Source organism: Tachypleus tridentatus, chromosome 2 (genome assembly GCF_004210375.1).
Source record: "Tachypleus tridentatus isolate NWPU-2018 chromosome 2, ASM421037v1, whole genome shotgun sequence".
Classification (NCBI taxonomy): domain Eukaryota; kingdom Metazoa; phylum Arthropoda; class Merostomata; order Xiphosura; family Limulidae; genus Tachypleus; species Tachypleus tridentatus.
This window is the reverse complement of record NC_134826.1, coordinates 133,969,529-133,993,891: the sequence shown is the minus strand read 5'-3', so window position 1 is coordinate 133,993,891 and position 24,363 is coordinate 133,969,529. Positions and strand designations below refer to the sequence as shown.

Below are 24,363 nucleotides of genomic sequence, written 5' to 3'. Positions count from 1 at the left end.
AATATACTGAGAATTAATTATATACTGAAAATTTGTATTAGGACACATCACCAAGCCTAAGAACAGAGAGTGAAATGACCTTAGAGTGGTCAGATGAGATGGCTTCATCAAGTGAAAGTGGATGTTTGAGTTTGGTAAGACACTACAATAATTTCCATGTAATAGGAATATGAAAGAAGCAATTTGGAATAATTTATATAGTAATGTTTCTTTGGTTGGAAAATTAAAGTTATACTTATTAATTTGTCTGTGTGATAATGGAAGTACTATAGTGAAAAGTGTGTGTATTTACATAGATATATATGGACTACTGAATGATAATAGGTTAATTTCTTCCCTGATGTGTGAGACAGTCTGTTGGCGTAGGACTTGTTAATATTTACGACCCCAGGTTGTGAAAAACCAACCTAAATATAGGAAAAATACATCAGAGCCAGAAAACATCTGAGGAACCAGCCTACGTAACTGTGATCCAATAATGAAATCCAACAAAAAAAGCTCCTTCTGATTGAAAACATAACTGAAATCTCTAAAATACCTTGCCAGGAACATAAACATGGAAAGAAAGGAGACTACTTGACCTGTGGCATTTCTAGATGCTACTTACCTTTAGATTCATGCTTGAATAAAATAAATTGTATTAATCAGAAGTGAAGAAATGATGTAGAAAGTGGAGGAAGAAGAGTAATGGGAAGGACAATTGACCTAAGAGGTCAAATATCAAATTGGATTAGAAGAAACAAAGATGTATAATATTGATTCTGGAGAAGATAGAAACACTGAAGCATCTAAAACTGTTACTGCTATAGACAGCTACATCGTGTTTTCATGCTTCATAAATTTCAAATATGTAAAAACATTTCAATGTAGTGAAGCAGTTTATTAGCACCTTCTAGGTCATAAAATTTCAAAATTTAGCATAACACCTATGGAGGGTTGGTTTTTCGTGACTGGGAGTCTTAAATCTAGAACTTAATAATTACAAAATAATGAGTTTCTATGCAAACTAAATTTTAAATCACCATGTAACTGAACTATAGGTAAAATTCTTTTAAAAATATTCTTATTTCTAACTGTAAATGAACTACCTTCTTCATGAGCCATCTCTTATGTATATTATGTTTATTATAGAAAATATAACATATTTGTAGCAACAGTAAATATTGCTAAGTTATATTTATGTCTTGATATTAAGTAAGTATTCCACTTTAGGTATTTGTTTAAGCATTGTTATTTGACTAATAAATTATTTCTATAGATGTCACTGTCTGTGCTAATCCTCTTTGCTGGTTACCTTGAAACTACATAGTTGAATATAAAGAACTTGCTATATAAAACTATTAATAGCTAGGTAGGAAAGTCCAGAGGAGAGGTGATGAACTTTTTATGTATACCACAAATAAAAGATATATATAAAAAAAACTTAAATTGCATGCGAGTTCTGTGGGAACTGTTCTCTAGTACTTGGACTTTTGTTGCTGGATTTTTTATACAAGTTTTGTAATTTTCGACACACAGTTAATTACTTTAGAGTAAGTACCACATGTGTTGCACTCATCTCTTTTGTCAGTTTTTTACTTCTGACTTGATATAGTTTATTCTTGATAGGTTGTCAATGTTCATCAGTACCAAATTAATTGTTTCCTTTGGTTCTCAGTATTTTCTGGTTGGGTATTTAAATCTATAAATTTTGTTACATATACAGAACTGTCTTAAAACCACTTCCAGTTTATCAATACATGTGTTTAGTATAAGGTCAAATAAACATCTTTAAATTAAATTTGATCTTGTGTCAACTTGTGTGAAACTATTCTGAAAATATCCTCAATTCCTTGCTAAGTACTTTTGAAAAGGTTTCACACACATTTTTACTTTTTCCTGCGTGTACCAAGTAAAATGATTTTGCATACCAGTCGTTGACTGTGGTTGGCTCAGGTACTGAAGTAAATGTTAATTTCAAGTTCAAAAAGCATGATGTGCCTTTTTAATAGAAGGCAACACACAGTGAATGAGAATCCAGTTTTCTGTAAGGACTTTCAGTTTTGTTGGATGTCAAGTGTACGAGTAATAAAAAAACGAAATTGTGGATTATTAGATTTATTTTTTTTATTTTTAGCAATGGCATAGTGACTCATAGAATAGTTCTGAGTTGTTTTTCCAGTTACAATCTTTTATTTCATAGCTCCTTCACTTGATTGATTTGAGATATAATTATAGCTATGTCTGTTCAAGATTCCACCTTCTTTAAATTGAAAGATATTTGTTTTTTAAATTTCATGTTTGGCTTAGCAGGCCTAAAATAGGTAATTCACAGCAAATATGTTGATAATTGTATAACTATAAATCAAATTCTTCCTTTCAAATGTGCAACCTTAAGCAGTCTGATAAGATGTTGTCAAGCCTGAGAAATAACTGGAAAATTAATCTACACATCAACAATCTTCTGTATAGTTGGTCAAAATGGGAAACATACATGTTCATAATTTTATATGCATACATATATATTTTTCGCATTACCAGGGAACTCTCACACTGCTTTGGGTAGGATTTGTTGGTTTTAGCTGTAAAAGTTTGATATCATGTAAGTCTGTTGCACTCAACCACAAGTACTTAATAATATTTTTTTTTTCAAGTCTAATTTGCTCTTAATTTCATGGTTATAATGCACTGCCAGCTTGAAACTTATGTAATAATAGGTAAGCAGCTTTAATTTTGTTTTGTTTGGAAATTAAAATGGCAAAGGCTTTATTTTCATTAAATAATTAATACATTTGTTGTGGAGATAAAAACCCAACCTCAGTATATTAACGACTGATAGAGACAGCTGCTAGTGATGGTATGATGTGTTTGTTTTCCAACCTCAGTATATTAACGACTGATAGAGACAGCTGCTAGTGATGACTGATAGAGACAGCTGCTAGTGATGGTGTGATGTGTTTGTTTTCCAACCTCAGTATATTAACGACTGATAGAGACAGCTGCTAGTGATGGTGTGATGTGTTTGTTTTCCAACCTCAGTATATTAACGACTGATAGAGACAGCTGCTAGTGATGGTGTGATGTGTTTGTTTTCCAACCTCAGTATATTAACGACTGATAGAGACAGCTGCTAGTGATGGTGTGATGTGTTTGTTTTCCAACCTCAGTATATTAACGACTGATAGAGACAGCTGCTAGTGATGGTGTGATGTGTTTGTTTTCCAACCTCAGTATATTAACGACTGATAGAGACAGCTGCTAGTGATGGTGTGATGTGTTTGTTTTCCAACCTCAGTATATTAACGACTGATAGAGACAGCTGCTAGTGATGGTGTGATGTGTTTGTTTTCCAACCTCAGTATATTAACGACTGATAGAGACAGCTGCTAGTGATGGTGTGATGTGTTTGTTTTCCAACCTCAGTATATTAACGACTGATAGAGACAGCTGCTAGTGATGACTGATAGAGACAGCTGCTAGTGATGGTGTGATGTGTTTGTTTTCCAACCTCAGTATATTAACGACTGATAGAGACAGCTGCTAGTGATGACTGATAGAGACAGCTGCTAGTGATGGTGTGATGTGTTTGTTTTCCAACCTCAGTATATTAATGACTGATAGAGACAGCTGCTAGTGATGGTGTGATGTGTTTGTTTTCCAACCTCAGTATATTAACGACTGATAGAGACAGCTGCTAGTGATGGTGTGATGTGTTTGTTTTCCAACCTCAGTATATTAATGACTGATAGAGACAGCTGCTAGTGATGACTGATAGAGACAGCTGCTAGTGATGGTGTGATGTGTTTGTTTCATCATTTAATTTAATAGAAGGAAACTTCACCCACTACCTGTAGAGCTGTATTTCAACCATTCCTCTCTCAATCACCTACTGGAGCCAATATTTGTTGGACAAAAGGAAAACTTTTGGGAAAGGGAGCTTTTGGAACAGTGAGTTACATTTATCCAGTTTTTGTGTTTAAAAAGTTGAGTGTTTATGTGAGTGTCACAAGTTTAGATAGTTTTCTTCAGTGTGTTTCAACCAATCTGCTTCAAAAATAAATTCCCGGTTCTTTTATTTGTGCACTGCCATTTTCAAAGTATGAAAGTGGTCAATTTGACCAATCTTGTAACTGATTTGTAATAATGAAACTGTATGAACTATAACTATGAATATTCTTGTGTATCTTCATGAAATTTTGCAGCTGTTTAGTAAACTTTACAAGTCTGTTGTACACTATAGATCAGATATTTTAATAAGCCTGTAGTGAGTTTAATTTACATGAAAGATGATTTTCATTTAAGAAAAATATATATTTTTTCATATATTTTCACCTTACAATTTTCATATTTCATTAGCCTAACCTCTAGACTTTCGTAAATGAATATAATTTTTTTATACATTTCTTTCCTTTTGTCTGATTTTCTCTCCCGAAACATAAATTATAGTAGAATCATCAGTATGCAGTGAAATTAAAAGTTGAAAATTCATGAAATCAAATGAAGTGCCTATTTTTTCTTCTTGCATAATTAATTCAAAATTTTCAAGTTAATTATCTTAACATTTCAAATGTTAACCTTTTCACATCTGTTTTCTTTTGATTTTATAAGTTTATCATCTAGATTTTACCATAAAAACAGTTTATCCATCTGTGAAAAGCAATAACTCACAGTGGGGATCACACTAGCAGTGTCTTTTGCACTACACGTGCTTTTGTATGTGAACTATATAATTCTGCATAGATCTATTAACCCTCATTATTTTTTCTCAAAATTTATTGACAGAAATTTAATTTACATTTCAAATAAGCACTTTAGAGCCCAAACTATAAATCAATCAATAGAATAGAATGTCCCAAAACTATAATAACGTTTCTGACGTCCTGTGAGAGCTACAAACAGGATGAAATACTCTGTTACTGCTCATATAAACAGCTTTGCTTAACACGAATTAAGCATAAATTAGTCTATTTTAAAAGAGGGTTACATTTCTTGTTTTTTTTTTTTCATAACTAAATTTGTAAACATCTTGAAGGAATAGAATTTCATAAACATTGGCCAGTTTGTGTAATTAACTAGTCCGTAAAGCATCTCCTAGATTGGCTCTTTAAACACTGTATAAACTTCTCGTGAAGAATGTTATCACATTCTCATTTGTAAGTGCTGTACTTGTTGGAATAGTGTAATTATTCCTTTACAATAAAGATGTTCTAGTTCTTTTTGTTCTAACTGGATATGAGGTTTGAGGTGCATATCAGCTGTATTAATATACTATTAAATGTTTCATTATTTCTTAGGGATGTAATTCAGGTCTCATAAGTCAACCAAATCGATGACATGTGTTCAGTTATTTCCCTGATTGAATGGCATAATTCCCAGTGTCACCTAACACTGTGCATTGTCGAAAAAACTTGCATACATATATTTTGAATACCAAAACTAGTAATTATGTTATCAGTTGAAATTCAGTCTTATCTCATTTATGAGTTAATATTACATAGGATCTATACACATTGATCCTACAGTTAAACTACTTTTCACTACAGATAGTATCTGCTATGTTTGTATTGTGCTGCAGAAAGAAAATATTTTTTGTTTCTTCTTTTAAACATTAAAGGTCTGGTGTGGTCTTACTGATACTGGTGACCTTATAGCTGTTAAGCAGGTCAAATTAGAACAGACTGACCAACAGCTGGCAGCAGCAGAATATCAAGCCATACAACAAGAGGTGGAATTACTAAGGACTTTACAGCATAAAAATATTGTTAGGTAAGCATGGGTAGTCAATATGACCACACATAGACTAATATGAAATATCAAATGGACAGTTTCCATCTTACTATAATGGTTATAAGGTGTATGTCAGTATCTATATATGCAACCCAAACTCCTGTGCCCTCTGTTGAATCATATCGCAAACAGATAAATAAAAAATTCAGACTTTGGGTTATTAAAGATTCAAACAATTTGAAGAGTAACTGTAGTATGTGCAATGGTCATTTCTTTATAACAGAACACAATTTTAAATAAAACGTACTCTCATTATAACAACACAACTTTCACTGGACCTGTACATGAGAGTTTGATGTAATTTTTAAATGCAGTTCTGGGAAACTGGAGTTCTTAAGACACTTATTTTTTCAATAAATTGTATCACTTTTAACATGTAAAAACATTATAGTTTATGGCAGTAAAATTTATGAAAAGTTTGGGCTCTGTGTGAAGTCAGTAGTATATGACTAAAAGTACAATTTTAAATTTTATTACTTTTTTAAAAAACTGTTCAACATAGGGCAGCTGTTTGTGCTGGTTATGGTAATGCTCCTTAGTTTTGGGAGGTTTTCAAATGAACTCTAACTGGAAATGTCAAACCATCTAAATACATTATATACCTCCTAAATAATGTGAAGTTCTATGTTTCCTATAGCATTATAAGACTATAGACTACTATAGCTAGTACTTGTAACTATGTTTATAATGCTGTATTCTCTAGACTGTAGGCTATTGGGATCCAACCAGTACTTGTAATGCTGTTTTCTCTAGACTGTAGGCTATTGTGATCCAACCAGTACTTGTAATGCTGTTTTCTCTAGACTGTAGGCTATTGTGATCCAACCAGTACTTGTAATGCTGTTTTCTCTAGACTGTAGGGTATTGTGATCCAACCAATACTTGTAATTCTGTTTATAATGCTGTTTACTGTAAACTGTAGGCTATTGTGATCCAACCAGTACTTGTAATTATGTTTATAATGCTCTTTTCTGTAGACTGTAGGCTGTTGTGATCCAACCAGTACTTGTAATGCTGTTTTCTCTAGACTGTAGGCTATTGTGATCCAACCAATACTTGTAATTCTATTTGTAATGCTGTTTTCTTTAGACTGTAGGCTAACGTGATCCAACCAGTACATGTAATGCTGTTTTCTTTAGACTGTAGGCTATTCTGATCCAACCAGTACTTGTAATTCTATTTGTAATGCTGTTTTCTGTAGACTCTAGGCTAACGTGATCCAACCAGTACTTGTAATGCTGTTTTCTGTAGACTCTAGGCTAACGTGATCCAACCAGTACTTGTAATTCTGCTTTCTGTAGACTCTAGGCTAACGTGATCCAACCTGTACTTGTAATTATGTTTATAATGCTGTTTTCTGTAGACTGTAGGCTATTGTGATCCAACCTGTACTTGTAATTATTAATTGAAACAGCTCATTTGATACTTTGTTCTCCACCTTGCTTTAGATTTTAAATATATTTTCAAACTATATCTCCAAAAATATAAATAGATAAATTACTTTTGCATATGTGTGAGGGTTAGTCAAAACATACAATTGGTGTTTCAAAACAAAATGAGCTTCAAATATTTATTTCATATTTGGGTTTTTAATTTCATTAATAAAAGGTGAGTGTAACAGCTTATAAAATTAAGTCAAATGAAACTGTTTCTGAAGACAGTGTAATGACGTGTTGAATAAAACTAATGTTATTTATTTTTATTATTAGAAGACAGTGTATTGACCTGTTGAATAAAACTAATGTTATTTATTTGTATTATAAGTGTTGTTGTTTTTTGTACATAGCTTACAATGTAGTTTATTTCTTAATTTCACAGTTTAACTAAAACTGTTTAGTTCTGTATCATCACCTCTTCAATAAAACTGTAATTAAAACTAATGAAATAAAAGAGAAATGATGTAATATTGATTTTTTTTCCAAAATATATGTTTTTAAAAAAACTTTTATTCAAAAACAATTCCATTTTAATTATCATTTTTGTTTAAATGACAGTTACCTTGGAACTTGTTTGGATGGTGACACCATTAATATCTTTATGCAGTATGTTCCTGGAGGCTCAATAGCCAGCAATCTTGCTCAGTTTGGAGCATTCTCCGAATCTGTAATAAGACATTATACGAGTCAAACACTTGAAGCTGTTGCATACCTTCATGGTAATGGTGTAGTACATCGAGACATAAAGGGTGCCAACATTATGGTGATGCCTAATGACCCTTGTGGATTAATTAAACTTATTGACTTTGGATGTGCCAAGAATATCTGCATGGTAACTAATGTGATATATTTTGAATGTCTGTTAGACCATAAATCATGTGATTTTATGTCTTATAAAGAATTGTTGTGAAGTTTGATCATAAAGAACACTCATTTCAATATTGTAATATCAAATAGTTGCATGTAAATGAACCAAGGATATAAGCTGATAATAGTAGGATATATTTCATAGTTTATTTTTTGAACTTATTTTTTTAGTTTTTAAGTGTATTAATAATATTTGATGTCAAAATTGTAGACCAGTATTACTTGTACCATTCATATTCTTAAATTTTGACTTTTAAAACTTCTGTAGTTTTTGATGCAATCTTTTTGTTTTAATGTCAGGATAACTAACTGAAAGGGAAAATACGAATCTAATGTAAATGATTATTTTGTTTGGTATTCATTAAGGTTTTTGTGGTAATATTATTCAAGATTTGCCATATTTTATTTTCCAGTATTCTGCAGTCGTGTTATTTGTAGGTGAGGAAATGGCCATATTCCTATTTTCCCAATACTTGTGAATACTTAATTGCTTCTTTAATGTTAATGTAACATGTATTTCAATTATGACAGATATGTTTTTTAATGACTGTCAATTATATATTGTAAGTTACTTAAAGTATCTTACACCCACATTGCGTTACTTCTATCACTTTTCAGGGTTTTGGGGCAGATGACAGACAGATTCGTTCAGTAAAAGGAACACCTTATTGGATGGCACCTGAAATTTTGCAGGAAAAAGAGTGTTCTAATAAATCAGACATTTGGTAAGAAGGGTTAAATAGACTTTGAAAATATGTGCATGGTTACAGGTAGTAGGCAGCTAAGAATCTCTGTACCAATGATACAACTGGAATAAGTAAGATTAAATTATGGGTTTGGGAATAAAAATCTTCTTCTAGTTGTCAGCTAAAAAAATTATTCATAATGTACGTCTAATTATTCATCTGTTAGTCGTTTTTCTGAAGTAAATAAAAAATGTATTTCAGATAGTAGTGGCATAAAGTGTAATTATTGAACTGCTTTATAGCTGTTAGTATCAATAGTTTAAATATTTGTCAGTTTGTTTGAAAATGCTTATAAGGAAGGAGTTATATACACAAGTTCATTATATGTAATTTATACTATCCATGCAAGTGGGGAATAAAGAAGCAACCATTTGTTTGTACAGGTGTGTGTGTAAAAAATACATATATATGTGAGTGTGTAAATATATATATATGTGTTTGCTATATAAAAATGACACATTTTATAGTTTTAAGGTTCTTATGAAATGTAAGGATTGTTTCCATGTTTTCTTTTTAACAGGAGTATTGGCTGTACTGTCATAGAAATGGCAACCACTAAGCCTCCCTGGTAGGTAAATAACCATCTGTTTTATATCATTACAAATCAACAGAACAAGCCAAAGCAGGTTATTTTGAGATTTAATGAAAATTAAATCAAGCATGCTGAATGCTGAATTACCTAAAGTTATCCCAGATGCCTAGAAATGTTAGGAAATGTGCATGATCACAAATATTTATTGGGTGATCATGTATGTCTGTGTTAAACAATCAGTTATTTAGACAGAAATTTTAAATTAAAATTATGTCATGTTATCATAGAAATTATTCTCAGTGTATTATACTGTGAATAAATATGTTACATCCTAGATGTATTACACACGTCTTAGGTGTTTTGTAAACAATTCAGTAGAGCATATACTAGAAATATTCTGACAGTGAAGAAAATTAAAAATATGTTTTCTTATAAGTTTGCAAAATATTTAATAATAGCTATCCAAAAAAAATATTTTCTGTGAAATGTGCAGGTGAAAGATGTTTGGATTGTTCTCTTTAGTCATATGTCATGTGTAATTCATTGCATCATAATAGTTCAGTGTACAGAGCTCAAAATTTTTATAAATTTTACTAATATAATGTTTTTATATGTTAAAAGTGATAACATTTATTGAAAAAATAATAGTTTTTTAAGAACTCCAGTTTCTCAGTATTACATTTAAAAATTACATCAATAAAGATATATAATCAGACCTTCAAATACAGTTGTAATGAAAGTTTTAAAATTCTGTTTTACTGTAAAGAAATTATTGTTGCACATACAACAGTTATATTTAAAATTATGAGAACCCTGAGTAATCAAAGTGAGAATTTTTTTATGGGTTTTTGTTTGTGATACCATTCAATAGATGTTGCAGGAGTTTTGGTTACATACATGCTACATCCATTATAGGAAGAATAGTGTTAGTGCCCTTGAATGCCATTTTCTCCCAGTTCAACAGATTTTTTAAATTACTTGGTATTATAACATCTTTACTTATGTTCATCTAGTTGTTTGTGTAGAGGCGATAAAAAAATTGATATATAACAGTGGTATAAGTTTAGTTTTCGGACATAACTTTAACCAAAGAAACAAATAATTTGAGATTAAAAGTATGAGTACATTTTTTTCAGTTTTCTCCCTTACTATTTTATTTCTAATACAGCTGAACCTCAATCTTTGTTTTCTTTTGTTCAGAAAATAAGTGATTACATGAGCCTAGATATTTATGAAAAATTTGCATTTCTGAAAAAAAAAAATGCATTTTTGAATTGCTTGTGGATGAAATGTGTAATCAGATTTTTAATATTAAGAAGTTTTGTTTATAAGACATCCAATGTGAAGTTTCATCAGTGATATTACTATATCATTTAGTTTCAAAGCTTAAACATAATAGGTATGATTTGCAGCTCAAATCTGAATTAGATGTACTATTACACTTTTATTGAAGGAGTGAACTTGGTAAATTTATTGTAAAAGTTTGAAAGTGAAAGACATTTTATTTTACCTTTTTCTAAATTAAAGATAAACTTGTAGTTCGATCTATCTTCTTTTTTTTTTAATAGGAGTGAACTTCCACCATTATCAGCAGCTTATGTCATTGGCCAGGGCTCAAGGGAACCGTCAATACCAAAAAAACTTAGCCAAGAAGCTCAGAATTTTATTCATTGCTGTCTGACTAGGTAATTTTGTAATCTGTGTCTTTTAACACTTCATATTTTCAAAATAGGCTAATTTTGTGTCACAATTACTTGGATTATTGGTTTGGTTTCTTGGAAAACTGCAGTTCTTGAAACTATATTTATTGTTGGAACCTATAGTTTAAATATTCGATAAAAGTCATTAGAATCTATTCTTTTTTTGGGTTTTGTTTTAATTCACTCTGTTTAATAAAGCTTCTGGTAATGAAAAATTGCTGGTGCACCTTGCCAGTCCATTTTCTAAATTTTTATATGTTCTACTCAACTAGAGCTAAGTTTAGCTTCATGGGCTCAGATCCAATGATCATGATATGAGACATGAAGCCACTGAACTTATTTTACTCTTTCAGCTGTAAGTGCATTATATTGATTCAGTATGCAGGCTGGCTTCGTTCTCTCTGATCATTGTTTTTAAAATAGGAAATACAGTGGCACAATTTTACATGAGTCTCTGACTTGGCCATTTAGTCCATGTGCTCATAAGAGAACATTCAGGTTGAAAATTCCATTTCTTCACAGCCACATTCAATATTTTATCCAGTTTGATACTGGTTTTTTGTTTTTTTACAACAGAGGTGTTGCTAGGAGCTTAAGGAATTCAGGGTTCATAGGTCCTGTATACCGAGAATAATTAGGCATTTCAGCATCTTGGAGAACGTAAATACAATGGTGTACTGAAACTACATTAGTGATTTGAAACAAGCTACATGGTATGTTAAGCAAGTTTAAACATTGGCATTGTAACTGTAAATTTACGAACACAGAATGATCCTGTAAAAACACATAACTAGACATCACACTTTTAAATATTAAACTTTGTTTTCATAACAATATAAAATACCTAAGTAATTATTCAGGAAGCATCAGTGTATATTTCTTTTTGTGTCTTTTAACAAAGAGGTCAGTGTTCATATCCTCTGACACAAATTGCTGCATATGTTTCTCAGCCAGAAGCACTGTATGATTTTGTAGTCTAGTTTGTACCATTTTACTTCTCAGCTGGGTATGTATATGTCTTAAAACACTGAATGTTCTACAGCTACACAGATACTCACTGTGGTAGTTAGTGCAACTTGGACCACTATTTTTTTTATTTTTTTTTCAATATAAATATAAAAGCATCTAATAACTAGTTCACAATATGTGAATCTTAAGTTCTTAATTTTAGAGGGTAATATTTTTCAAAAAATCCTCAATTTCCCTCAGTATGAAAATTGTGACATTTACTCTCTGTGTATCCTCTTCAATGTAAATTGCTTATTATGATGTCATTATTCAGGAAAAACATAATTTGTTTATTATTCAATCTTATTTGGTTACAGGACTACAAATCAGTTCCCTCTTACTGTGCACACCTGTTGCATGTCTTTCAGAAAGTGCCAATATTTTTCTGTGATTTTAATACAATATTATTTATAACCAATAGAAAATCAAAGTTTTAATCTATCAAATTATATTATTTTCTGTGCAGAGAATTATCTATTTTGCTTTCAGTTCAAACTTTATTACCACAGGAAACCTCAGTGAGCTTAGGTGAATTTTTAACAGCTCTTGTTGGATAGGTAGGAAGCTAAAAAATTGTGATACTTTTAAGACGTTGTCTGGTTTTTGATTGATATTATTCTGTGGTATTTGGTGTATTATTTCATTAAACAAATTTTTAGTGCAGTTAGTGCCATTAGTATAAAAAAGAAGGGTTAAATTTCATTGGCAAGTGATAACAAAAAATGGAGAACCAGGTAAGTACAAAACTTTTTCTTCTCATGAGTATTCTTTAATTATTATTATACAAGCAATGAAAATCTAAAAGTTAAAAAGTTTTAAAGTTAGATTAGGTAAAATAAAGAATAATAAGAAATCATGACAAATGCTTGTGAGTAATCTATGCCTTAGGTAATTTAATAAAGTAATGTTAGTTATACATTTGTAGAATTATTTACAATTTGTGTTGTGAGATTATTTGTTAAATATGATTAAAAGAACAATAAAACAAAAGTTGGAGCACATATACTATTATAAGATTTAAGTTATTTATGATAAAAATTGTAATTTTATGTTACAATTTGAAATCAATATGGTAATAACAAAGGGTAATTTAGATGTTTTGGGGGGAAGGTTACAAGGTCAGTCATATTGACCAAACTAATATACAGTTTGATAAATAAAGTAACAGATAAAGTAATTTTTTTAACTGAAAAAAGAAACTTTTGAAATTCATGTAGAAAGTTTTAGAGATTATGCAAATGAAACTTGAGATTTTTCATATGAAAAAAAAGTGTTTCTAATCTTAATATGAAAATCATTTTACACTTGAAACAGTCAACACTTTGACTCCATATGTTTATAAAGAAAATTTTGGTGATAACATGTTGTTTATAATTCTGATTTTTAGCCTACACATGACTCTTAATGTATACTGATACTAAAAGCTTATGAAATTTTATGAAGTTACAAAAAAAAATATTAGAAGTTATAGTATTGAATGAAGGTCACTTTTTGAATTTACCAAATCTGTAGAGAAAGAGTTAATGCTAGAGAATCACTGGTTAGTTCAGAAAACATCTGATCCTGATCTGAGTTCGTATAAAATCATTTTATCCTCATATTATCCATTGTGTCGACATCCTCTCATAACCATTGTTTTCATTTTTAAAAAATCATCTTTTTGTTTCGTTTTCTCCTTTGTACTGCAATTTTCTGGATGTTAGTGGCTTTGTTGGTGCACGAGTTTATTACTTTTTTGTATATTTCTTTTGTCTTTTCACTTGTTCTCATATTCTTTAAATGCTGTATACTGCTTCTTTGAGATACACTGAGATACACATCAAGGTTTTCTGTTTTTGCAGCAAGTTAATGAATGCCCTCTGTTGTACTAAGGAGAGAATGAAGCATAAACAGGTAGTACACTGTAAAAAATATTTACAGTTTTTCCAACAGACCAATGAGTCAACTTAATCTTTCATACATTCTGGTTTTAGTGGATTTTGATTGGCTGTGTCATCAAATATGCATGAAATTGTGCCTTTTTTGTTTTGACTACTCATGGTTTTAACAAGTTCTTAGGCAGTGGCTCATCAACCCTAAAAACATTTCAAATTTTTATTATAATTATTTCATTTTTCTCTGGAAGTCTTTCCAAAACATTTCACTTCTTTGCCCAGATGCTACTCTCGGGTTCTGCATAACTTAAATCTATATTTAAGATAACCTGTTTTTACTGGCAAGAAATAACATACTTTTTATCTCAAGTAGTTGAGTCGTGTAATATCCGCTTTTCAGAAGTTCTTGTCAGCCCTCTAATGTGTATTTTATGCATCTAATTAGAGTAATCCACATTGTGTTTTTGTTGCTTTCTGATTTTGAGATATGTGTTAATTGGTCCTGGCTTATTTAAGTCCAATTTTTTTATATTACTTAACAGATTTTTTATTTTTTGGAAAATTCTTTACATTCATTACCAATAAAAACAAAAGTCCTTAAAAGAGAGTATCCTATATCTTATGTAACTGAACACTTTATTCATCAGTTTTTCACTCTACCAAGAGTAATAGATGTTCTGCGCTCTAATTCCAGGCAGTTCTGTTTCTTTTTTTTTTTCACCATTCATCCGCATGATTTATTGATTGGAACATCAATCAAGTATGAGAAAGTTTGAACTATAATTCGTTGCTACTTAATTTTTAGGCTTTCCTTTCATGATAAATTGTTTTTCGTGATTTCAGAAATACTGAAGAGAGACCATCAGCTGAAGAATTATTATATCATCTATTCATGATACCTGATGCACAGAAATCTCTTTTTTCTCATTCTTGAAGTTGTGTGGAATTTTAAATTAAGTTGGAATTTCAAAGGTACAGTAAGAAGAGAAATTAGTATTTTGTAAACTTATCAGAGAAATTAGGCAGTTATGACATTGTAATGATATATAGTTATTTTTCTTACTTCAAGAGAAATCACTGAAACCAACAAATTATTCATGAGGTAAAGCAGTTCTTTGTATATTTGTCTTTCTGATCTTCACCTTGGATATTCACAGTGCTTGATTATATTTTAGGTTAAAAATAGTTCCTTCTGTATCTTTGAATGTTATAATGTTCACTGGGACACCAAGTATTTACTGAAACTCGGTTTGTAAACGTGGGTGAGACCAGATGATGGTCTGTTTTCCAGTTTCTTCTACACCTAATGAATATGGTTTTGTTTCAGACAAATCAGTGTGGTATTTTTGTAACATTTCTTATGCTTGAAGGCTTTAATGTTTTACCAACTATAAATGTGTCGATAATAATATGTTTTTTAGTTTATAGCCTCTAGAGACTACGTTTCCCTGTGTATAAAGAGATTTTAATTAACAGGAATTATTTTTTATATATCATAAGCATAACTTTTGTTTGTTTTAGACACCATAACATCAAAGAATCTTTCAGTGTTAAGTATGCATGTTCAACCAGATTAAATGTGTCATGCTTAATATAATCAGTTTGAAAGGTTAAACATGCATCATTTGACAATACAAATTGAAAGTTTAATGGTGCTGTATGTGATCTAACTATTTGGAAAGGTTGATTGCACTGTATGTGATCTAACTAGCTTGAGATGTTAAATATGAATATTTGATTTAATCAGTTTGAAAGGTAAAGCATGCATACTTGATTTTCATATGTTAAATAGTGACACGTGTTTAGATAAAGTTTTTGTATCATAAATGAGTTTATAATTTATGGTTTTTTATATAAATATTATATCTATGACTTATGTGATCCTTTCTCTATAAAAGTATATGGAAATATCTGAGTTTGTAGAAATTTCTAGTAAATATGATCTTGTTCTGTGCAGATGAGAAAAAGTTGAATTGTTTGTCATTCATAGAGAGCAGTTGTTTTTACTTATATGGATAGTATTTTACTGTATAAAAAAATTGGAAAATTATTGAGAAACATTTCGAATTTCTTTGATTTAAAGGATTGTATTCAGGTTTTTTTAGAAGGTATTTTTTCTTTTTTTAAAAAAAGTTAGATCAGAAGTGTAAATACACATTATATGTGATACGTTGTGATATTTTAATCTTAGTGGTATTTTGATAATCTAAAATGTTTAGACTCAATACATCATTATTGCTTCTCTTAACTGCAACTTTTTAAATGACTTAAATTTAGATTCTGTAAGCTGAAACATTAACAATAGCATTCTCTAAGTTTATATTATGAAAGCTGTCATTCCATCCTCCATTTGTAAACTACAAGAATGTTTCAGTTTCTATAGAAGCAAGTTTAATTATATAATTATTTTGTGTAAAAGAAAAACTTTTCCTTAAATATTGTTTTGAAAATTAAATGCAATACTTCTAAAAAGTCCATATTGTACCAAAAAGATATTTTTTACACTGTTTGTTACCAAAGTAATAGTTATTTTCTATGCAACTTGTTTGTGTTTGGTAGATACAAAATACAAAAGGATTGTATATACTACAGCCCTTATATTTTTCTGACTACAGATCTAAGATGTTGAGTTGATAGCACAGAATGCAGCAAGACTTAAACTAATGAATTTTGATGGAAGTTTGTGTCCTTGTTTTGGCCATGGAAGACTTTACCCTTAGGCTGCTCCAAGATCCCTACAGGGAGTCCAAGCTTTCTAAGTCTGTTTTTAAAAATATATTAATTCCTTCTCCAGGTGTATGTTAATCTGTCTGTTTGAACTCTTTTAAAATAACTTTTCTTGGAAATACAGTATTGTTCCTTTACTTTTATAAAGTATGTTTGTTTTTATTTAAATGTACCATAAAGTATGACAAAAGCTCAATGTTTACCATGTTTAACCTTTATGTTTAGATAGACATTGAAATGTATGGTGCTTGGATATTAGGTAACTAACTAATGATAATATATGTACAGAAAAACTAGAAGACAATTACTTTTAAGATTAGCAAGTAAAACTTGACATATTGTGATATCCACTTTGTGTGGTGGTTTCCAGAAGGGTTTATTTCAGCCATATTATTAACTGAAAACGAAATGTTTCAAGTTGTGAGTTTTCTTGAAATTGTTTTGGTGAAAACGTTTTGCAGAAAATAGCATATTCAAATCTTTTCCTTATTGTTTTTCCATTTTGTGTCAGCCAGCAATGTAAAAACGAATGGTGTGAAAATTCAGCATAACATTTTCCTTTAAAGCAAATTAGTTCTGTTTATTGTATATTTTGTACAGCATAAGAATTATAACAAGTATAGTAATCACTGTGTGTGTATATATATATATATATATTACTTTTTCAAATGAAGTCATGAGTATGTTTTTAATGAAGAAATTATTAAAACCTTATGTTGAAAGAGATTTATTATAGCCACTTTAATAACCAAATGTCTCGTCTTAAACACCTCTACCAGACTTAAGTTTATAATATTCATTAATATGAGATTTTCTTCACTTGGATATCAGAAACTTCTTTTCTCTTGTAGAAATCCTAATACAAAGACTCCTGGCAGTTTTTTTTGTTTTAAACTACAAAAGTCATCAACAGTTCTAACACATATTGGTTGCATAAGACTTTGAAGATGCTTCTAATACCAAATCTGACTAATTTGTAGGAGAGCAAAAAATATATATTTAAATAGATTTTTTATAATTTTAATACATGACCATTTTTATAAAAGGATGAAATGTTTATGTATAGCAATTATACTTTCACTGTCCTTTTATTATCCGAGGAGATCATGTTGGGATTACAATGTAGGTAATAGTAAGTACTCCTATCATTTTGTACGTTCTCCACTCCCTCGTATATTAAGGGGGAAAACCCACTTAATATTGATGTTCAAAAGCAATAAAAAAAAACTTAAATATACATTGTAGTAATTCCACAGAACCATAATTATTTTATTAAGGATTTAAATATAACTTTGGCCCTTTTGTTATGATGTTTTATTAAAATGTTTGCACAATTAGTGTACACAAGAACACACAAATAAAACTGTTAAAACTGCTAGCTGTAATTAATAAAGGTTTGTAAAATCTAACTTAGATATAGATGTCCTGTTTTACTAGGGCAAAGCCAAATGATACTTCCATAGTCTTTTTGTTTTTACCATTTTTACAAATAACAGTATACAAGCTAGTGATGAAAAAATAAGACATACTATGTTTCACGGTGAAACATTACACCTTCAACTTTATCTTAGATAAACAAGTACTTGTTTCTAGAAATGTAACCATTGTAAATGAAACTGGTTTTAGAATTTGTCACAAACTTGCATAAGTGATTCTGATAAGATAGAAGTCGTTATGAAAACTGTTCTATTTTAATTTGTTCTGTGTTGCTCAAGAGTGACAGTTGTTAACCAAAACATTTTTACAAGTATATATTTTTTACTAGTGAAATGGTGGTTTTGTATTGGTGTGAAAAATCAGTCTGCCTCATTCTTTCAGTTGCTCTGGCTATAGTGATGTGGAAACACTTGAAGTATTCATATTACTTAGTGATGTGTGAACACTTGAAGTATTCATATTGCTTAGTGATGTGGGAATGCTTGAAGTATTCATATTGCTTAGTGATGTGGGAACGCTTGAAGTATTCATATCACTTAGTGATGTGGGAATGCTTAAAGTATTCATATTGTTTAGTGATGTGGGAATGCTTAAAGTATTCATATTGCTTAGTGATGTGGGAATGCTTAAAGTATTCATATTGCTTAGTGATGTGGGAATGCTTAAAGTATTTATATTGCTTAGTGATGTGGGAACCCTTAAAGTATTCATATTGCTTAGTGATGTGGGAATGCTTAAAGTATTCATATTGCTTAGTGATGTGGGAACACTTGAAGTATTCATATTGCTTAGTGATGTGGGAATGCTTAAAGTATTCATATCATTTAGTGATGTGGGAACACTTAAAGTATTCATATTGCTTAGTGATGTGGGAACGCTCGAAGTATTTATATTGCTTAGTGATGTGGGAACACTTAAAGTATTCATATCATTTAGTGATGTGGGAATGCTTGAAGCATTCATATTGCTTAGTGATGTGGGAATGCTTGAAGTATTCATATCACTTAGTGATGTGGGAACACTTAAAGTATTCATATTACTTAGTGATGTGGGAATGCTCGAAGTATTCATATCACTTAGTGATGTGGGAACGCCCGAAGTATTTATATTGCTTAGTGATGTGGGAACCCTTAAAGTATTCATATTGCTTAATGATGTGGGAACCCTTAAAGTATTCATCTTGCTTAGTGATGTGGGAACACTTGAAGCATTCATATCATTTAGTGATGTGGGAATGCTTGAAGCATTCATATTGCTTAGTGATGTGGGAATGCTTGAAGTATTCATATCATTTAGTGATGTGGGAACGCTTGAAGTATTCATATTGCTTAGTGATGTGGGAATGCTTGAAGCATTCATATTGCTTAGTGATGTGGGAATGCTCGAAGTATTTATATTGCTTAGTGATGTGGGAACACTTAAAGCATTCATATCATTTAGTGATGTGGGAATGCTTGAAGCATTCATATTGCTTAGTGATGTGGGAATGCTTGAAGCATTCATATTGCTTAGTGATGTGGGAATGCTTGAAGCATTCATATTGCTTAGTGATGTGGGAATGCTTGAAGCATTCATATTGCTTAGTGATGTGGGAATGCTTGAAGCATTCATATTGCTTAGTGATGTGGGAACACTTAAAGCATTCATATTGCTTAGTGATGTGGGAATGCTTGAAGCATTCATATTGCTTAGTGATGTGGGAATGCTTGAAGCATTCATATCAGTTAGTGATGTGGGAATGCTTGAAGCATTCATATCAGTTAGTGATGTGGGAATGCTTGAAGCATTCATATCATTTAGTGATGTGGGAATGCTTGAAGCATTTATATTGCTTAGTGATGTGGGAACACTTAAAGCATTCATATCATTTAGTGATGTGGGAATGCTTGAAGCATTCATATTGCTTAGTGATGTGGGAATGCTCGAAGTATTTATATTGCTTAGTGATGTGGGAATGCTTGAAGCATTTATATTGCTTAGTGATGTGGGAATGCTCGAAGTATTTATATTGCTTAGTGATGTGGGAACGCTCGAAGTATTTATATTGCTTAGTGATGTGGGAACGCTCGAAGTATTTATATTGCTTAGTGATGTGGGAATGCTTGAAGTATTCATATTGCTTAGTGATGTGGGAATGCTTGAAGTATTCATATTGCTTAGTGATGTGGGAATGCTTGAAGTATTCATATTGCTTAGTGATGTGGGAATGCTTGGAAGTATTCATATCACTTAGTGATGTGGGAATGCTTGAAGTATTCATATTGCTTAAGATCCTCTGTTAAATGATATCATGGTATGGTTTTACTTGTGTTTACCAACTCTTCTCTGCTAAACAGTCAAGATTTTTTTTCCTCTTATTTGATGGATGAACATTTTAAGCAACTTTAAAACTACTGCAGTCCTTTAGCAGTTTTGACTCTTTTTAGCAGAGGATTGTAATTTTTTAATACTGTAACTCTTATTACTAGTTTTGTACCACTCTTTCCTTTAGGATTTGTAGAATATTCTTTTTAATGGTCTCTGTATCCAGCTTGTTGTCATCCTGATGAAGTGAACATGTAGATTATTTAAATCATGGTTCTAGATGTTTCATAAATCTGCATTCTTATTACAGCTTTCTGTATTTACTGGATTATCATTTGGTTTCTGAAGTATATGTGTAGAATCCCTTACTGAAATATTATACAGATATAGTAAGAAAACCAAAGCAATTTAATATCATTAAGAAAGAATGTAAAGGATGCTTTCAAATTTATAGTGATAAATAGTTATGTAAATTATAAAATTCAGTCCTAAAGACATACAGCAGGACAATATAAACAATAACACCATGTTTACAACTTATAATGTGGTAGCATGTAAGATGTATATTGACTTGGAGGTAGTTGAAAATGTAGGACCTTCAAAGTAATAGGGATACACTACCTATCACATTTAACCTCAAATTGCATAACTCACTTCTTGAGAAAAAAATAAGTGCTCAAGCTAATAACATCTCATCTATACCATCTTTCATTGCCTCCAGCCATTTGTGGGAAGATAGCTGTTTTAAAAGAGTAGGGGCTAACAAAATTTTAAAAACAAGCATGTTTATAAAATAGACCAGTGAAGGTTGATAAGTACAATTTATCCCTTGACACAGGCTTTCCAATCCCCCACAATGGTCAAGTCATTAGCCATACTGTAAGAAGCTAATGAATCATTGATGTTGAGGTTCAAAATTAGACTATGCTTAAACATAATAATTTCAGTGAAGGTTCCCTAGTGGTACCACCCCATCCTCCATCTTTAATAACCTACTGCAAAATAGGACAGCTCAGATGAATTATTTCTTGTGTAAGTAAGTATAACTTACTACACAAACTAGTAAAATAAACAATATGACCTTAATTAATCAAAATAACTTGAAAAACTTCTAGTTGTAAATAATTAAATTTTAAAGTTTTTCTGGCCACAGCAAGGAGAGGAAAATCCATAAATTAGAAAATTATACTAAAAATATCAGTACTGTAAAAGCCATAAGAGATTTTCATCTCTAATCTAAATAATGCTTAATTCTAGAAAGAGGCTGTATTTTATTCTATCTATAGAGCACTGTGATAAATTATTTAAAGTAGCCTTATCATTGTCTTTACATGTAAATACACATAAAGCAGCATTAGAGGTATCTTCATGAAAATAGATGTAAATTAGCAATACATATTTCCATTCTTATCAAACATCCACCTTCCCACAAGTGGCTGTAGACAACATAAGGTGGCAAAGATTTAGACACTATATAATTCACCCACATTATTATTGTAACTGGATGTTACAGGTTGTGGCATCCTTCCTGTTGCATTTCTGTGGGTTTGATTTTCATACTTTACATATATATACAGTTTTCTCTGCCATCGGAAGCAAGGTGGATTGAGTCTTTATTAACAGCAAACTATTGTGTATTAAAAGCTTATATATTCTGCAATACTCTAAACCTTATAAAGCAGAATGTTACACTTCAAAGTTGCTGTTAGAAAATATTCTCAAATATTGCATGGAATTGTATCACAATTCATGTGTTGTTTATCAGACAAATGTATTTAAGTCAAACATAAAAACTGAATATTTTAATCCAAGTAAAGAAAAGTAATAATAGTGTGGAGAAATACATTTCTAATTTTGTATGCATATCATTATTGGTATTGTGAGCTGCTCATTTGAATTGTAGTGTTACAACTATTTTTCTATATTTTTTAAATTTGCAAAGTATTGAAGTTCATTTTAAAACAAAAATTTATCCTCATTTAACTAATAAATGTTTACCCTGAAGGTGTTCTTGGCACATAATATAATATGTGGATGTAAGTAAGCAAAATATGTCAATAAATAAGTGTACATTTGAATTTGTTGGTTTTTGTATTTGTATAAAAATCACAAGTTGTGTCATAAAGAAAGAGGTAAAAGAGGAACTTCATATAATGCATATCTTTACCACTAGGGGGAAGTATAGATAAAAATCTTATGGTATATTTTATTATTTTTTTAATGTATAAATATTCCATTTGCACAGGTAGAAGCTAGCCATTTTGAAGTTTGTTTTTTTACAATTAACTTCCACCAGAAACATACCAACAAACCACCTGGATTTAGTAATACTTTGGAAAGCTTAGAAGTGTATGCACTTCTTAAGAAAATATCCTTCTCTGGTTAATACGTGACTGATTAACTGGTACAAGTGGAACTCGGAGGTCACATTAGACAAGGATTGAGCTACATCTGAAATGCTGCATGACTTAAGTTGCTTTTAAAAAAAATTGTGTTTTCACTGAAGAATAAACAAGGGTAGTGATAGAATAAAAGGTTTATGTAAATAATTTGTATTACATGTTTAAAATTTATAAGTGTTCTGAAATAATGTACAAATAAGAAACAACTTTAACCTACCACTTGACACACTTGTGAAAGGGCTATCTTTACATCTTTTTACATGAAATATAACATACAAAATACCTTAGATTTTATTTAACTTGTCTGTTTCACAAGAGCCACATTTTTGATGCCAAAGCAACTAATAATCTGTAGTTTGAAGTTGATAAACTTTTGGTCCTTTTTTCAAGAGAAATCCTTGGTTGTTTAGAGAGCTGACAAAGCTGAGAAAATCTGATACGTGTATTCCCAAGTCAGTGGCAATTTCTCGCATCTGTGAAACTGTAAAAAGTGAGTTATAAGTTTGTTCTGCTACTTTTGTTAATGCAGCAATGAACTTTTTTGCATGAGAACGACCACTCATACCAGATCCATGCTGCGATCTCTGAAAGTCCAGTAACCCAAACTCGTCAGAGTATGTGTCCACCATACTGTATTTCATTATTTCCACTACATCTAAGGCATCTTGCCGAGTGCATTCTTCTCGGAGGTCTATTCGAGCATGAGCCTCAGTCAACCTTATCATAGATTCCAGCTGACGTGTAGTGATGGGTGTGCTTTCACCTGTTTGGTGATGCTTTCGTAATTCTAAGTAAAACTTTTGAAGGATTTCACAGGCTTCAGAAGATAACTTTGGATGGACGTATTTCCGAGCATACGCAAAATATTTTCTTAGTAATTGGTGAGGAATAGGATCACATTCCTCATTTGGAGTGTATTTCAGCCTTTCACTAAGAGGTTGCTTGATTACATATTCTAGTTGGTTTAATACACTAACAGGAGTTGGGCAGTTTGATACTGTTGTCTTGAGAGTTCCTTTTCCACCTCCTTCCTTGGCTCGCCCAGCATGTAGAGCCATCACGTGTTCTGAGAGTTTGCTATCAAGTTCCTGAAATAATAAAAAAACCAATTAACTATTTCTGTACTTACTAATACATTTTACATATATACTTCACAAATTATAGTTTTATTTTTAATGTAGACTTATTTAAAAAAAAAATTTATAAAGTTAAAACAGATTTATCCATAAGAGGTGCACACATGCAAAGCTAATTATATCATAATTTTGTAACCAAAACATAAAATTATTTACAGATGACCAACCATTCAGTTCAAAAGGCCAATTTTTGCTTATGTTTATAGGTTATCTAATTCTCTTAATATAAAAATAATGTCTGTCAACATCTAAAAACTGTTTATACAAGTTTAGTTATCTAATTCTCTTAACTGCTGGACTTAACAATGATGATCAAGCCATGTCAATGCTGAGTTTCAGGTTTAATTACAAGTTGATTTTCAGAATAAATGGTCTTTTTACTACCTAGACATACTCCTAGTTCTTTTAATTTTTATCACATGTTTTTA

At 30.9% G+C, this 24,363-nt stretch overlaps 2 protein-coding genes across 18 annotated transcripts in view; one reads left to right on the top strand and one right to left on the bottom strand.

The window, feature by feature from the left end:
- LOC143245162 (uncharacterized) overlaps positions 1-16,803 on the top strand; it is a 56,121-nt gene extending 39,318 nt beyond the window's left edge. For 3 of the 5 annotated variants that reach the window (XM_076491179.1, XM_076491178.1, XM_076491181.1), the window contains 9 exons: positions 42-134; positions 3,808-3,927; positions 5,594-5,745; positions 7,761-8,034; positions 8,688-8,794; positions 9,336-9,383; positions 10,916-11,032; positions 14,773-14,901; positions 16,545-16,803. In XM_076491179.1, the coding sequence (XP_076347294.1) occupies positions 42-134; positions 3,808-3,927; positions 5,594-5,745; positions 7,761-8,034; positions 8,688-8,794; positions 9,336-9,383; positions 10,916-11,032; positions 14,773-14,863 (1,002 nt within the window). In that variant the 3' untranslated portion in view covers positions 14,864-14,901; positions 16,545-16,803. Of the gene's footprint in view, positions 1-41; positions 135-3,807; positions 3,928-5,593; positions 5,746-7,760; positions 8,035-8,687; positions 8,795-9,335; positions 9,388-10,915; positions 11,033-14,772; positions 14,902-16,544 lie in introns of those variants that run through there. The other 2 variants (XR_013025487.1, XM_076491180.1) reach the window with 2 other exon arrangements.
- A 6,115-nt stretch (positions 16,804-22,918) lies between these two features.
- LOC143245164 (DNA helicase MCM8-like) overlaps positions 22,919-24,363 on the bottom strand; it is a 39,090-nt gene continuing 37,645 nt past the window's right edge. For all 13 annotated transcript variants that reach the window (XM_076491183.1, XM_076491186.1, XM_076491190.1 and 10 more), the window contains one exon: positions 22,919-23,887. In XM_076491183.1, coding sequence (XP_076347298.1) covers positions 23,141-23,887 — 747 coding nt within the window. In that variant the 3' untranslated portion in view covers positions 22,919-23,140. The remainder of the gene's footprint in view (positions 23,888-24,363) is intronic.